The sequence below is a fragment of the Poecilia reticulata genome, chromosome 17 (assembly GCF_904066995.2).
Source record: "Poecilia reticulata chromosome 17, P_reticulata-male-v2, whole genome shotgun sequence".
Taxonomy (NCBI): Eukaryota; Metazoa; Chordata; class Actinopteri; order Cyprinodontiformes; family Poeciliidae; genus Poecilia; species Poecilia reticulata.
Window position 1 is genome coordinate 13,002,321 of NC_088846.1, and position 16,117 is coordinate 13,018,437.

A 16,117-nucleotide genomic window follows, 5' to 3' on the forward strand; every position below is an offset into this window, starting at 1 on the left:
AACAGGTGGAGCTGCTGGCCTAGAAACATGTTGCTTTGGTACACAGGTGGAGACACATTCTAATACGGTTCATTCATTGATCATAGTGAAGTATGTTCTCCTAAATAAGGAAGATGAAGTGATGACCTTGTTGGTGTGACACAAATGTCCCGAAAACAAAGAAGAAGAAGGGAATAGACTTCTACATTAAAGTTTTTAAATCGCAGTTGTACAACTCACTGAACTTCCCTTTAACTACTCAATACTTCCCAATACTTCTCTCTGTCATGGCCGTGTAAACAAGTCACCAAATCCAACCAAACAGCTTTTTGCCACTGAACAATGTGCCAACGCCTCGTCTAGCTGCACTTTGAAAGCTTCAGCAATAAAATGCAATTACTTATACCTGGTAATTTAAAACGCAAAACTCCTCACAGGTTGATCTGGTGACTCATCCTCCGCCTGGATGTTAATCCAACCCTAAGTTCTCAGCCTTAGTCTGAGCGCCTATTATGTATTTTCAAATAGATGGTCTCCATCAAGCAGTTCACTAATGTTCTCCAACCATCCTTGGTGGAGTGCTTTTTACTAATTTGCTTTGAACTTGTGTGTCATTTTCATTCCACTTTAGTCACTTAAATTCAATTAAAAAAATAAAAACTAAATACTTTGATCCCAAAGGGAAATTAAATGTTGTTCGAAGTCATTAATTCAAAACTATTGAAAGAATTACATTAGATAGTGGTGTCTGTAGGCAGGAAATATCTCCTGTAGAGGTCTGCATTAATGCATGGCTTTATGTTAGTCTATTATATGCGATTCCTACTAAATATATTGATGTTTGTGGTTATGAAAATACAAACATACAGGACAAGAAATGAACACCTTAGGAATGCCGTGTTAATGTAATTCTGGATGAGTAAGCCAAATGGAGAAAAAAAGACTGAGTATATATATATATATATATATATATATATATATATATATATATATATATATAAATGAATTTGAAGTTTTTTAAAACATCTCTCTAAATGAGGCAACACTGTTTGAACATCAAAATTAGTACAATTTAATCTTCTCTGATGTCAGTAACATTATTTAATCGTGCATCAAAAATGGGGAGTCTGGAATTGGTTGTTTTTAGGACTTTATTGTGACTGTACAAAAATTCAGCAAATAAAATAACACTTATTTTGTGAAATTCATTTGGCCAGTTCCATAGAGGTAAAATAATCCCATGCCATTTGCTTTTTCTTCTTCTTAATAACTAACATTGCGTACGTTGTGTTTCAGTGAATGCACAAGTTTGTAAAGTTTTTTTTCCCCACTACAAAAATAAAAGTTGTGTCCACTGCTAAGCTGCAACCATCCCTACCGTCAAGATATAGCAAACACATGAGTGAGCTCTTCTCAAATGGACCGTAATAAAAGAAAATGGGGGGGAAAAAACATCCTGCATAATTAATTTTATGGGACTTTTTTTTTTTCCGTCTTTTCTGTACAGTAAATTTATCCAGATTCACATTCTCACCCTCAGACAGAATCCTGTGCAAAATAAAGAAGCAAATAAATTAAAATCAGACACATGACCTCATTTTCCCCAAAGAGGCTTGGGTTGCTTGATCAATTAGATGCAAGTGTTTGACATGTTTTTTGTTTTTTTTTTCCAGAGGATTTCCAATCTAAAGAGTCAGTCCACTACCACTGGCAATATTTTGTTTTAAAAAGAGCATTTTGTTGATAGTTTTTTCTTTCTTTAGTTTTAAAATGTGTACCCGCCATATGACGAGGACATTTCCCACCCCAAAAAAACCACAAAACAAAACAAAACAAAACAAAAAAAAACCCAGTCCACTCTGGTTCTATACTGCTTCTGATCAGGTCACAATCCCACCACTAATTTATTTCACATTCCTCTTTCACTCCTCATACACTTAGTAACAATAGCAGCAGGGGTTGGACCCAGCGTCTGTTCGGCACAGAGGGGTGGAATGAAGACTGAAAGTCAAAGTTCTTGTCCCCGAGAATTGAGACATAAAACTGTTGTGGTCTCAGCTGCAGAGAGGAGCTGGAGGGTCTCAGTGGGGTGCAGTGCCGTTAGATGTGAAGGAGGACATTGGGAGGGAGACGGGTGGGGGCTGGGGGAAGCCTATGAGTTGCTCCCTGCATTTTCGTTGCTAGGTGAGCTTGGAGAGGAAGAGGACGAGGAGGAAGGTGGAGAGAAGTTGATTCCTGATAACACCGGTGGGTCTGTGGCCGTGTTCTGACCGCTAAGACTCTTCCTGCACACGGGACACGTGTCATGCTGAAAGAGAAAAGGACCGAAAGTGTTAATCAACATAACGTATCCATTTACAGTGCTGTGAAAAGGCTTTTGCCTCCTTCTGTTTTTGGTCTTTTTGATTTAATGTTTCAAGCCATCAAATAAATAAGAAACCAAGATTACCAGAGTAAATGCTTAACTCATGACTTATTTATTAAAAGAGCTAAAAAAGATCTGAACCAATTTGCCCTAATGTGAAAAAAGTATTTACCTACTTAATCTAAAAAAGAAAATCTTTTTGCCAGCCTATGCGGCATCAACTAGAATCAAGCCTTTGTGATAACATGGAACGATTCTTTAACTTTCCACTGTGGACGATTTTTCATTGCAGAATTGCTCCAATTCATCCACAGCGGGAGGTTTTGAGTTTCGTTTGGAATTCGATCAAAACCAGACGCATCACAAATATTTTCTAAATACATACAAGCCATGTATTAACGTGTTACTGCATGGGCTCTTTAATAAATAACTTCAGCCTAAATGGACACAGATACTCTGATTGTTGTAACTAGTAATAATCAACCACAGTAAGATTTGAAATTAAGTTAAAGGCAGCGCTATTAAATATCCATACCTGCTCCAGCCATGGAACTATACAATCATTGTGAAACAAATGATTGCACGGTAGTTGCCTAACACTCTCGTCAACACTGTAGTCTTCTTTGCAGACAGGACACTCTAACCCAGCACCTGGACAAACACAAAGCCACATACCATCTGTCTGTGTATGTTTGCAACGCAGAGTCACAGAGAAAAGCTGCAAAGAAAAACAGCAGTCAGACCGATTCTGTGCATTCAGGGTAACAGTGTGTTGAGCTTTGCTGCACGTCACTAAATTAAAGCTTCTCTTGAGTTCAAACAGCAACACCATGGCATAAAAAGAACTTACCAACGTGTTCTTGTGTAATGGAAATGGTGGGTAAACTTTTTATTCTTTCTTTGTCAGCTGGCGGAGGACCGGTGTTTTCAAACTGGTTTAATAACTGCAAAGCAAAAAAAAAAAAACAGAAACATTTTCACAGTTACAGATCGTTTCGGAGGAAAAATTAGCATGAAAACATGTTTTGCTTTAGTACGTGACAAATGCACGGATGGAATTTTTAACAGATGCTATAAACAAATAAACTGCTTCCTTGTGGGTGCTTTTAGTAGTTAGCTAAATAATCTGCACTGTAAAATTGTCCACTGAATATTTGAAATCTAAACTATTTTTATCTGCAGTCAGAAGAATGAGTAGATAATATTAGACCTGTGTAATGATAGCATCCAGTCCATTAGCCCCCCAGGCATAGTCCATTGGATTGGAATGTAGCATACCCCTGCAAAACAACAATACAGTCCTGTAAAAACTGTACAATAACGCGTGCTTATTATCAATCACACAAATGACTTCTTGAACCCTACCATGGTCCCATCCCGGTGTTTGGCATGGCTGCAGGTGCTATGATTCCATTAACGAGCTGCTGGATGATTCTGCTCAAAGAGAAGACGGATAGCATTCATTTATTTATCATCACACTCTTGATAACATCTAATGGCAGTGTGAGTGTCCAGAGTTACTTCCTTTTGAACCATTTACTGGCAATTCACAGCATACAAAGAATGAAAAAAATGTACACCAGTCTGTGTGTTTCTTAAAGCTATGGTCTATCTAAAAACTAGCAGAAAGTATCTGCTTATTCTATGCAGTGTTTTGCTAAATATTCATACCTCTGAAGTTTTGCGGAGACTGTTAAATTACGACCATACATTTCAATGTATTTTAAGTGATAGACCAGCGGAAAGTAGTGCAAAATTGTGAAGTGGAAGGCTATTCAAAATATTTCACAAATCAAAATCAGGAAAGTATGGCAAACATCTATATTTAGCCCCTATTACCCAAATACTACTACTTAAAAATGAATGCAACTCACTGCCTTTATTTGTATAAAACAATGTAACCTACTGCCTTTATTTGTATAAAACAATGTAACCTGTCTCTTATTTCCCTGACTGTGTGTAGGTCTATCATATATAGTCCCAATTAAATACACTGAAGTTTGTAGTAGTGACAAGAAAAAACGTTACTACTACAATTTACTGTGTGCAATAAAAAAAATGTTTGTACAAGAACAGACAGTTTTAATCTAGACCGCTGTTTTCAAACACAAATGGGACTTTTTTATTTTCTGAAATAACCATAGCAGGCCAGATTAACCGAAATCATCAAGTCGAAAGAATGTTGTTGTTCTAAGTTAAACCCACACTCCAACCCCCAAATTTTGTCATTTTCTTTGTCCGCTCAACAATAAACTACAGGTGCAATATTTTAGTGAAACAAGTTACGCTGTCATTTCTAGGGGGAAAGGGATCTGCAAAATGCTGTAGATCCAAGACATAAAAAGAGTCTGCTCTCAGAAACAAGAACAAGAGTTGCATTATTCTTCCTCTGGAAAGGTTTGCTACGTTATGTCAAGTTTACTAAAAATCAGATTTTGGATGCAACCCAGGTGTGCTTTTGAATAAAAGTCGCTTGGGAGTTGTGATCTGGTTTACTACTAGAATGAAAGCAAAAAGATGAACATTAAAGATGAATACTCGTGTTGAAAATTTTAAAATTTAAATTTAAAATGTCTCACCCCTCCAAAGTGGGCACTCCTTCGTGCCGCGAACCCTGCCGGCGTGGCACGTGTCGCCCCCGCGGCTGCCGCGCACTGTATCGCTGCCGTGAAGCCATTTCCCTTTCTCGCCTGTTCTCCGCCTCCCGGTTGTCCTCTGTGGATAATCTCGATCGAATGTCAAAGTTTTCGTCGAAAATCCCAAGGGCGAATGGGCCGTACCCCGATGGAAATGTGAATAAATGATGTTGATCCATGTTCTGTTATCACACAATTAAAAGAGTCAGGTCAGTGTGCAACGACGTGTTCTCCTGGTACTGGGTTGACTGTCGTACTGACCTCAAAGCTGGAGCGATTCTGATCGCTGGCAGAGGACGTGGACGCACACCCATTTTCAGAACTGCTAGAAAACACAGAAACTAAGACTCAGACATTTAGAGATCGAACTGACATGGTTCCTAAGATAAATACAAATCCTTGCCTTGCTTCTTCAGGTAGTTCCTCAATGAAACCAGACTCACAGCGTGGGCATGTGTAGTCCTACAAATAAGAATCAGAAAACTGAATCTATTGCCAAGCATTCTTGCACAAGCTAGTAATGTTTCTAGACAGTCGAGATCATATTGAAAAGCTGACATGATGGTGATTTTTGCCCGTTAATAAACACCTACAAATAAAAATCTAAATGTCTTTCGTGGTACGTTTCTACCTGCCTGGCACATGTTCTGTGCAAAATAAAATAAAGCCTGGAGAGACGGGATGGAGAGCATCAACGTACATCATTTTTTGGTCTTGCAGAGATTCTCAATTAGATGTTGGCCTGGATTTGACTAGATCATTCGAACACTTGAATATGCCTGGATCTGAACCAGGCAGATCCAGGCATATTCAGTAGAGTATTCAGGCATACTCTACTGAATACAAGAATCCCCACAACATGATGCTGCCAGCACTGTTTTACTATAAACATGTTGTGCTCAGGGTGATGGGCCATGCTCTTTTTTTTATTATTATTTTAACCAGCGCTCCACAAGCTGCCCGATGCTAGGAATATTATTTTACAAAGAAAGAAAATCTGTTTCTTTCCACTTGACAATTGTCCATTACTTTGTGTTGGCCCATCACTTAAAATTCCAATAAAATACACTTAAGTATTTAGTTGTGATGTGACAAAATAATAATAAGAAGAAGAAACATGAAAAAAGGAAACACTTTTAGGGATGTGAATACTTTTGTAAGGCACTGCAGACAAATCTAAACGGTTTGATTTCCTAACAAAGAGCCGAATGGCAGGCTGATTAGAAAGTAAATGTTACTGTAACATTCAAGAAGCTTCCAATGAATAGCCTGACAACAAACAGCTGGGGCAAGCTGCTGGAACAACAACAATAATGACTGAATAATAATACACTGTACATATACATATTATATATATATATATATATATATATATATATATATATATATATATATATATGAGAGAACTTATTTTATATAAACAAGTTGACCTCAGTTAGCCTGATGGTGTTCCACCATTATTAAATCCGTCGGGCAGTAACGGTTTTTCTTTCTAGCTAAATCTTCATTTGACAGTACCGCTGAAAATGCACCTCCAAAACACTCGGTTGTAACCGGAGTTTATCCCTAAAGTTTGTTACCGACACTGACACTACTGCTGCCCTGGAGGGTTAGCTGAACCGACGGGGCTTTAACCGCAGCACATACTCAACGAGGCTCTGTAAGAGCTACATCTGTAACCAGACCAGTTCAAACATGATTCCCCACCCGTCACAAAGGCTAAATATGTGTCAGTGATTCTTACCGGTAGACGGGGCGAGATCTCTGCTGAACACCGGTGACAAAAAAACCGGCTGGGCCGTGGAGGGGCTTCGGCCATTTCTAGTACTGGGTGAGTGCTACTGTACGGACGGATAGCAGCAAGGGACACTAAAGCCTGACTTTTGCTTTAGCGACAGGAAAAGGAAACAGCAGCACCAGAGAGTGTAATGTAAAGTGTGTAAATATTACCAATAAAAAAACTTCCGGCTTTGTGTCTACCAAAGAAAGAAAGAAAGAAAGAAAGAAAGAAAGAAAGAAAGAAAGAAAGAAAGAAAGAAAGAAAGAAAGAAAGAAAGAAAGAAAGAAAGAAAGAAAGAAAGAAAGAAAGAAAGAAAGAAAGAAAGAAAGAAAGCTCCATGCAAATATTCCTTTCAAATTTTCCAGCTAGACAATTGCACTTGTGCTGTACGTTTCATACAATTGTCATTTTTCTTCAAATCCCTTTAAATGCATCTGTACATATATGGTCTATTGTATGTTTCATTTTATTAATATTTATAAATTATTTTCAATTTGACAAGAAGAAAATTTGTAAAAGCTGTGCTTTTAATGTGAAAAACACAGACCGGAAGTGGCCTTTTAATTGAGGTTAGCGTCATTCCGTTAGCTGCTACTGTGGCAGCTGGAGGCCTCGTTCTCTGTATTTTGTCCGTTTTCTTTGTATATTTATCCTCTAGCTACGACCATGGAGTCTGGCGATGGAGGTAATTATTCAGTGTATCTGTAATATAAAAATAAATATGCCAGTTGCACTTTCTGACGAAACGAATCGGTCGGCTAGTTTTGCAATTACCTAGCTTATGTCGTATTTGAGCATATCGTTTAATCAGCCAGTGTTAACTAGCTGACAGGTGAACTATCTAGCCATTACGTTACACCAGTTAAGTCAATGAAGATTTCTTAATAAATGAAATGCATATCAGTTGCAATTTCTATCGGCAAAGAATTATCTTAAGATCCTTGGCTTCAGCACTCGTCTATTACTGTAGTATGCACTGTCACTCCAGAGTAAATTAACTACAAAGCTATACCATACTCGCAAGTATGTAAACATATATATATATATATATATATATATATATATATATATATATATATATATATATATATATAGCATCCGCATTTAACAACTCTACCTACACCTACGTGTTAATATTAACATTAAATTCTCTTACCCTTATGTTCCCCAAGAGATACTGATATTCGATATATGGATATGACTGGGTTTTGAGTCCTTAAAAAAGACTAAATATTACACTCCCTTTATTGTTCTTATTCACAGGACCACGTAGCCATTTTAAACCCCCTTTTTACATGTAGGGATTTTGAGTGCCAGATCGACATAGAGTAGTGTCTACTTGTTAAATGGCAGGAAAAAATTGTATCATTTTCACATTTTTATACATAAATGTATGAAAAATGCAGTGTGCATTTTATTTTCACACACCAGCCAGCATGCTAATGCTTTAAATAGCGGCATTTCGCTCCGGTAATAACTGCAAGTCTTCCAACTTAGCACATGTAGAGACTGACATTTTTGCAGATTCGTCATTGCAAATTAGCCCAAACTCAGTCAGTATAAATAACATTGCAGTGCTCTGTATTAATGAGTAATAAAGGGAAACCAACATTTTTTATCTTGTTGAAAATATTCCTACGTAGAAATGTCCTCCTTCGGGTTCCTTTGAGTCGCCCGAATTGTATTATCAATGACCAATAAATGTATTAGGTCATTTGTAAACTTCATAGTAATTAGTCCTGATCAGAAAATGCCTTCAACTTTTTATGGCTGGATGTTGCGCTTTCAAATGTGTCTTAGGACGAGGAGGGTGGATGTCCAAACCAGGTCAGCAGCAAAAAAACAAGATGAACATGAATATTCTCCGCCAAGAGAAACTGATCGCTCAGAAGAAAAAGGAGATTGAAGAAAGAATGGCAGAGCAAGCAAAACTGAATGCTCAGACAGCAAGCAAGTCCCTGCCTCCAAGGTAGTCAAACATCTGCAAAGCTGGGATTGACATTAAATATTTTAAAATATATCAGTCAGTGTGTTTTCTGGGGAAATTGTTTTTTATTCTCGTGGTCTTTGAGTGAACTAAGAGATTTGTTTTCTTATTCCTGTAGTTTACCCATTCCTCAGGGACCTTCTTCAAATAAATTTGCAAATGATGGAAGCTTCTTACAGCAGTTCATGAAGATGCAAAAAGAAAAAACAGACAATACTTCGGGTAAGTTTCTTTATTTGCATTGTTTTCTTATTGAAATTACGCATTCTTTCACTTCTGTTTGGCGATCTAATGTTGTTACATTAGATTTCAACCAATCATGAGAAATGCTTCGAAGTATGACGTGGTTGTTTTAACTTATTCACGAGAGTCATTAAAAAAAAAATTGAGAATTATTAGATATTTAATAGATACCAGAATACATAAAAGGTTTCATCTTACGCTTTCTAGATTCCACCAGCGACTCCAAGGCTCCTTTAAGTTCAGGTCCATCTCCATTGGGAAACACTTTGCAGAAGAAAAGCATTTCGATTGGCCAGCGGTCCGGGGTCAAAGTTAGCAAAATGCTCAGTCAGTTCAAGAGCTACGCCCAGCCCAAGAAGAACCCAGTTCTCAGCCAAAGGCCTAGCGTGTTTTCCTCTCCTGATGATGACGATGAGGAAGAGGAGACCGATTACTCCAAGTTCTTAGAGATGAAAGGTAATTCAAGGCCTGTATCTTATAAATCTGACTGTGGACCGCTCCTTGCCTTGGACAGTTCAGTGGTTGCTTTGCGTGCTCCAGTGGAACAGTTGCCTTGTGTCTGGCATATTGTCATATGTGCCTTTTGAGTAAACATACTCATAGCCTGCTTAAAGTCTCTCCCCCAGTGGATTCAGACACCAGACTCATTATCAACAAGATGGCCTCTTTCGTGGCAGAAGGAGGACCTGAGCTGGAGAAGAAGGCAATGGAGGACTACAAAGATGATCCTATGTTCTCGTAGGTTTTAATATCTCGGTCAGATTCGTTTAACACAGATTGCGTTTTTTTATTTATTTATTTTTTTTATACTCATAAGGATTCATTATTCTTCTTGCCTTGCAGGTTCTTATTTGATAAAAGCAGCTTGGAGTATCTCTACTTCAAACACAAAGTTGCAGTTTTGAAGAACAATTTGCAGAAACTTGAGAATAAATCAGAAAATGGTAAAAGTTCAATTTGTACTTCACCTTCTATTTACTTTTATCTGTTTTATATACATTTTTTTTCAAACAATTAAACTTTTAGGGCACACAAACTGTGCTGCATTTCTGCAGCATATTATTAGATTATTAGATAGAACATTAAATAATTTAAATAATTCTCAAGCAGCTTTAGAAGAGATGCCATTTCTTAAAAGCTGAGTCGGCTGTAAAATGTCAAAGTCCGTTCTCCATTGTTAGCAGGTATCAACGGTCTTGCAGCAGATTCAAATAATTTAATTGAATCTTTACTGTGCTGGCCACATTCACTGGTACTCTTAGTAAAAATGCTTGAAAAACCTTGAAATAAATTAATACTTTCTTGTTAAAATGTCACTTAAGACACATGGTGGTCTCCGCTATTTCAAATTAAATATATTTTCTACTTGTACTTGAATCTAGAAATACATAATTTCTTGTCAGTATTTGATATGCACTGCCATTTGTCTTCTAAAGCTAACTTTACAAAACATTAAGGTAGTCTCATTTGGGTTAATTTGTTTATTTATTGTGCTAAAAGCCTCACATCCAAAGATTTCCCCATTCACCAGCCCTGTCCGTCCTTGCTCCTCCTCCCCTTTCCTCTTCTTATTCCCTATTGGCTCTAGACTGGTGCTGTGTGAGGGCCAGTTGAGTACGGTACAGTAGTAGAGTGTGAATTGAGTCCCAGTACTAATAGGCTGCTTAAAGTCTCCCCCCCAGTGGACGTGGAAACCCAGGAAATCATTGAAAATCTGGCCCGGTTTGTGGCGGAGGGTGGCCCCGAGGTTGAAGCCATCGCCATTGAACGCAACAGAGAAAATCCCGCATTCAGGTTCTTTTGTGTTTCTGTTACTCGTTTTCAAATTCATTCTGTCTTTTTTTTATTATTATTATTATTATTTCAGATCTAACAAAAATGTTTCCTCATCTCCATTCTCCAGCTTTTTATTCGACCAGCAAAGTCCAGCCTACTTTCTCTACAGAAAGAAACTACAAGAGCACCATTCTGCATCTCGACGCTCTCCGCCGTCGCCAGCAGACTCCAGGACAGACGTCCAGCGTCCCGTTGTGTCTTCGTTACCTGTAAGCTGCCCACATAGTCTGACCAGAACATCGGTGCCTCAACATCAGGAGTCAGAAACGCCTCCTGTCAAACGAAAGAGGAAGAGCAGGTGGGGGTCTGAAGAGGACAAAGTGCAGTTGCCAGTTGCACCAATTGTTATTCCCCAAGATATTAACGTCCCAGATCCTAACACACCCTCCCTATCTGGTAAGCCGTCTGTTTAATTCAGTTGCATTATTTTTAATGCTGTTTATGTCTGGTATATTTTGTGAATATTTGCTGTGTGGTCTCTTTCAGCTCAAGAGCTGAGCGGCCTCGGTTATAAGAAGGGAAAGCCACTTGGTTTGGTTGGAGTGACCGAGCTGTCTGAGGACCAGAAGAGACAAATCAAGGAACAACAAGAGGTAGATGGTTGCAAATGTCATTGTGATGTTTGTGTATTTAGAATTTTGTAAAAAAAAAAAAAAAATTATTGTGAAACATGGGTAAAATTATAGTGGAGTTTAAACTGATTTAATTATGAGAATAAAGTCGTATGAAAATAAAAACATAGTGTAACAGGAAAAAAGATCTATTACCAAAATTAAGTCACAATATTACAATTTTATTCTGGTAATATTATGACTTTATTTTCGTAAGAGGTTCCTCTTGTAATTTGGTTTTTTATTGTTTTTTAGTATGGCTGTAATGCTCTATTGTACTTTAGCGTCTTACATTAATAATCCTATCTGATCATTACAGATAGGATTACTCAAACAACAGTCTTTATAGAATATTGATCTTTATTTCTGAGATTCCCAAAAGGCTGCCATCATTTCAAAAGCCATCATGTAATAGTTGAATAAAGACTCTGTTGGTTTCTCGAGGGCAGCAGACATGTTGTGGAAATTAAATACTCATCACTTTATGTCTCCTTAATTTTAAAACCTTCTGACACTGAATATTGCTAACTTTGACTTTATTTCTTTGCATTCTCTTATTGGAAAAGATTGAGCTGAAAGTCTTGGTGCATCTGTTCATACAGCTCTACATAAATCTTACCCTATGTTGTTGTTTTTTGTTTTGTTTTTTTTTACTAATAGAAAAGCCTTTTGCAGCCATAGCCGTTTAGATCTTATCATTTTAGTTTTTGCCAAACCCTCATCTCCGTCTTTACCACACAGATGCAAGAGATGTATGAAATGATCATGAAGCACAAACGTGCAATGGCAGACATGCAGAAGTTGTGGGAGAAAGCCATTCGAGATCACCAACACGAGTATGACAGCGACGAAGAAGTGGACCAGGATGACGGCACCTGGGAGCATCAGCTGAGAAAGATGGAGATGGAGAAAACGCGCGGTACGCCGGAGAAAACGTTGCTGTGCATTGTAACTGCAGCGACCACTTGTGATGGTTCCATTACCATTTTTATACAACTAACTTCATTCTTTTCTTCAATTCCAGAGTGGGCGGAGTCTCTGACAGAAATGGGGAAAGGGAAACATTTCATTGGAGACTTCCTTCCCCCTGAGGAGCTGGAGAAATTCATGGAGACCTTCAAGGCTCTCAAGGTTTGTTCTGCTTTCTTTTCATTTGTTTTTGATCTTATGAGAAAGATCCATAAAGAGTAATCAAATTCATAACCCTTAGTATATCATTTGTTTGGGTTTACCAGATAACAATGATGGCTCTTTGAAATTAATTCATGTTAATTGTCTGGTCACAGTGGTGTCGGTTCATTATCAACCATTATCATCTTGCTCTTTTTGAGGAAATCTCACAGGTTTAAGCTTTTATCATTTCCAACTAAACTGCAAAATGATATTTTGAAATAGAATAGTCAACACAATGGATACAAAAAATTATATCCAAAAGTGTCAAGTAAAAAGAAGAAACCCTACAAATAAAATTTTAAATATACAGTTAGTTTTACTCCAGGGTCTTTAAATCTTTTTGTGTATTCAAGCTGTCCAGCTTCAGGCTTAATAGTAGATTTTTCCAAGTGGAAATGGAAAGAAAAGTGTTTTTTTTTTCTTCCTCAGGTTTTCTGTGTATTGGTGAAACAGTTTGTGTGAACAATGAAGGCAAGTTATCCAGAGAGTACAGAGTACAGCTCTAGTCAAGAGGCTTGTCCTGTAATAAACTTTAATGCTCCATAATATACTGCACCCTACATCTCTACAGGACCAACAGAAACATTTGTACGAATAATATCAGCTTGAAAGAGCTTTTAATTTCTTTGAAAGTAGAATTAACTCAATTAATTTCTAACAAAGAACAATTGTTTCCTGGGTTTGAAACTGCAAGGAGTATATTATTTGAAAACATATACTTGGTTTTTTTTTATATACATTTGGTAACAATTTGAAGTGGGAAGAATATGACTAAATGTATCAAATGGAACCTGAATAAGACCGACCTTCAGCACATCTTTATGTCATTCAACATCTCCGTCATCAGCATAAATATAGATATGAACAAAATTAACTAATATTAATTACCGGTATATAAATGTATCTTAAAGTTTTTGGTAATCCAAGCAACTGATGTTTTTTGTTTTCTAAAAGGTAAAGGAAATTTCCTCTTTGTGTCCATGGTTTCCACAAAATAATTTCAAACTTTACTGGAAGCATTCCTCATTCCTAATCATCTGGGTTCAGTGTAATGTCTGCATCCATGTGAGGTTTAAACGCCTACGGCTGTGGAAGGAAATCCAGTTATCGATTAAAAAAAAATAAATCAAGATGCATGAGACAAGGTGGACATGCATAATCTCCTGGGCAGACGATAAAAACATCTGGATCATATTTTAACTGTGTCGGATATACGTCTCGGATACTTAAACAACTCTGTAATATTGTCTTGCAGGAAGGCCGGGACCCCGACTACTCAGAGTATAAAGAGTTTAAGTTGACGGTGGAGAATCTTGGTTTCCGAATGCTCATGAAAATGGGCTGGAAGGAGGGAGAAGGCCTTGGCAGTGAAGGACAAGGAATCAAAGCTCCTGTTAACAAGTGAGTCCTTCTCACTCTTATAGTAACAAAAACAAAGAACATTTCCTTTTATGTACATTATGTCCATACGTTCATTTAATGTAGTGTTTATGTTGCAGGAGTGGAATATTAATATAAAAATCATTTTTATCTGTTTGAAAACTTGAAAGATATTCCAACATAGATCAAACTTATATATTTAAAAATATTTATTTCACAGTTTTAAAACTCCAATGCAGCAATTCTCATCAGTTTAGGCACAGGTTAAACTAGATACCATTCATTACTAATTCAATTATTGTTATCATTGATAACAATTTTTACATTCACTTTTTAGACGTTTTTACATTCACTTTCTAGACAAAACAGTATTTTGCTCCCGGTCAGTCATAAACCACAAAGGTGATTTTGTGTTTTTCTCTTCGTCCTGCTCCAGAGGAACCACCGCCATGAACGGCGCGGGATTAGGAGTCGATCGTCCAGCTGAGCTATCGAAAGGCGATGATGAGTATGACGCCTTCAGAAAGAGGATGATGCTTGCCTACCGCTTCAGGCCCAATCCCCTGGTAATGAGTTTTTCACACTTTGACGTAGTTGAATTGTGCAAAGAGCTAACTCTACTAATTTCTCTATGCGACTATTCATACACTTTGAACTTCTCCACATCTTGTCATGTTACAAACACAAACGTTTATGCATTTTATTGGATTTTAATGCAATGGGCCAACAAAAACTAGCACTTAAGAAGATGCTTCTGGTCAGTTAAGATCATAAGAACTTTAACTTTCTGACATCTAAATTAGTTTATTTCATTCTGTCATTAAAAATTCTAAAAGCTATACTGAAGTTTCTGGTTTAATGTTAGAAAATGTGAAAAAGTTCAGTACTTTTACAGGGCTCTGTATGCATATAGTCGTTTTTGTAATTGTTGTTTGTACATTGTATTTCTACTGCGATATCCTAATGTGATCTACTGTCTTTTATTTGCAGAATAATCCACGGAGGCCATATTACTGATATAGAGGACTGTTTCTGTTTGTGCTCGTCGTTTCATTGTAACAAAAGGATAGTTTGTGCATCAGCTGCTCATACGGTTGGTTTTTAAAATCAAAAGTGTTTGACAGTAGAGATTTTTGCGTTCTTGTCTGAAAGGAAAAGAAAGAAAACATCTCAAACGTTGAAAAAGATTGTTGGGAAAATGTCGTGTATTACACTAAACTATCAGCTTTCTATAAACTTTTGCTAATTTGTCTGTTACATTGCGATGAATCTGTGTAACATGATCAAATATATGAAGAAGTCCATCTGGTTTTCATCAGTATTTCACTCCTGTGTTGTCTTGCTTTCTTATGGATCTGTGCGTCCTCAGCTAAATAAAAGTTTTGTATAAGTTCTCGGTCGTCTGTTTTACGTTCTCACATCGAGTGAGGTTGTCACTGTGCCCCAATCATTACAATGTATCATAACTTTCATTATTCACAATAAAAAAAAAATACAAAAAAACTTTACCTGAAATATAAGGTTCTGGAAAATACTTTTTGACTCCCAATTGCTGTACTTGTTTATCTAGAAACAAATTTGACGTACTCATTTTTATGTTGGGGAGGTGAGGGGGGGTTGTTCTATGCACTGGTATTCAAGTGCCTTTGAAACTCTTTATTTCTGGTTCTGGATGACTGCTTCAGTAAGCAGTGTTGACTGGAGAAACCAGTGGTAGGGAGAGTGACAGATCAGTGAAATCAGACCTTTAGTTTGCCATTCCCTAGAGAGGTTTACATGGGATAAATATAACTCAAGAGGTCCCAGCGAAGCAAGAGCTACTTTTTGGCCACATCATCAATCAGATAAAGGAGAGATCATAAAAATTGGTAAAACTGGTGGCATGCAGCTAGTATTTTAATTTGTCGCTCATAAATCAACATGGCTGAATACATTTTTAAATGGTTTGGCAAATTTAAAGTTATTTTCATCCAACCAGCAAGTTTGTCTCTGATTAGATATGAAACATCTCATAAAAGACAGGACAGTGTTCAAGGGGTGTTGCCTAAAAATAATAAAATTCTGGTTTCATTCATAATTTAGCAAAAGAAAAAATGTCATGTTTGTACCTATTAAAAAATGTGTGTG

At 37.2% G+C, this 16,117-nt stretch overlaps 2 protein-coding genes across 4 annotated transcripts; one reads left to right on the forward strand and one right to left on the reverse strand.

Moving 5' to 3' along the window:
• Nucleotides 1-1,112: 1,112 nt before the first annotated feature.
• rnf126 (ring finger protein 126) lies at nt 1,113-6,886 on the reverse strand. 2 transcript variants are annotated; one of them, XM_081598322.1, is made up of 9 exons: nt 6,725-6,886; nt 5,384-5,442; nt 5,242-5,305; nt 4,924-5,162; nt 3,710-3,778; nt 3,555-3,624; nt 3,195-3,288; nt 2,880-2,995; nt 1,113-2,287 (listed from the first exon to the last, which is right to left on the reverse strand). In XM_081598322.1, the coding sequence occupies exons 1-9, from the start codon at nt 6,797-6,799 to the stop codon at nt 2,132-2,134; spliced, it is 942 nt and encodes a 313-aa protein (XP_081454448.1). In that variant the 5' UTR covers nt 6,800-6,886; the 3' UTR covers nt 1,113-2,131. The 2 variants fall into 2 exon arrangements, with proteins under 2 accessions (XP_081454448.1, XP_081454449.1); XM_081598323.1 differs by having other exon boundaries at nt 5,242-5,302; nt 6,725-6,885.
• Nucleotides 6,887-7,299: 413 nt separating this feature from the next.
• Nucleotides 7,300-15,383, forward strand: sugp1 (SURP and G patch domain containing 1). Of its 2 annotated transcripts, XM_081598321.1 has the most exons (14): nt 7,300-7,445; nt 8,561-8,729; nt 8,866-8,969; nt 9,198-9,446; nt 9,605-9,728; nt 9,834-9,934; nt 10,661-10,784; nt 10,894-11,222; nt 11,313-11,419; nt 12,179-12,356; nt 12,462-12,568; nt 13,866-14,011; nt 14,427-14,556; nt 14,981-15,383. In XM_081598321.1, exons 1-14 carry the CDS (start codon nt 7,427-7,429, stop codon nt 15,005-15,007), a joined length of 1,914 nt encoding a protein of 637 aa, XP_081454447.1. In that variant the 5' UTR covers nt 7,300-7,426; the 3' UTR covers nt 15,008-15,383. The 2 variants fall into 2 exon arrangements, with proteins under 2 accessions (XP_081454447.1, XP_008432079.1); XM_008433857.3 differs by lacking the exon at nt 7,300-7,445 and having other exon boundaries at nt 8,512-8,729.
• The last annotated feature ends 734 nt before the right edge of the window (nt 15,384-16,117 follow it).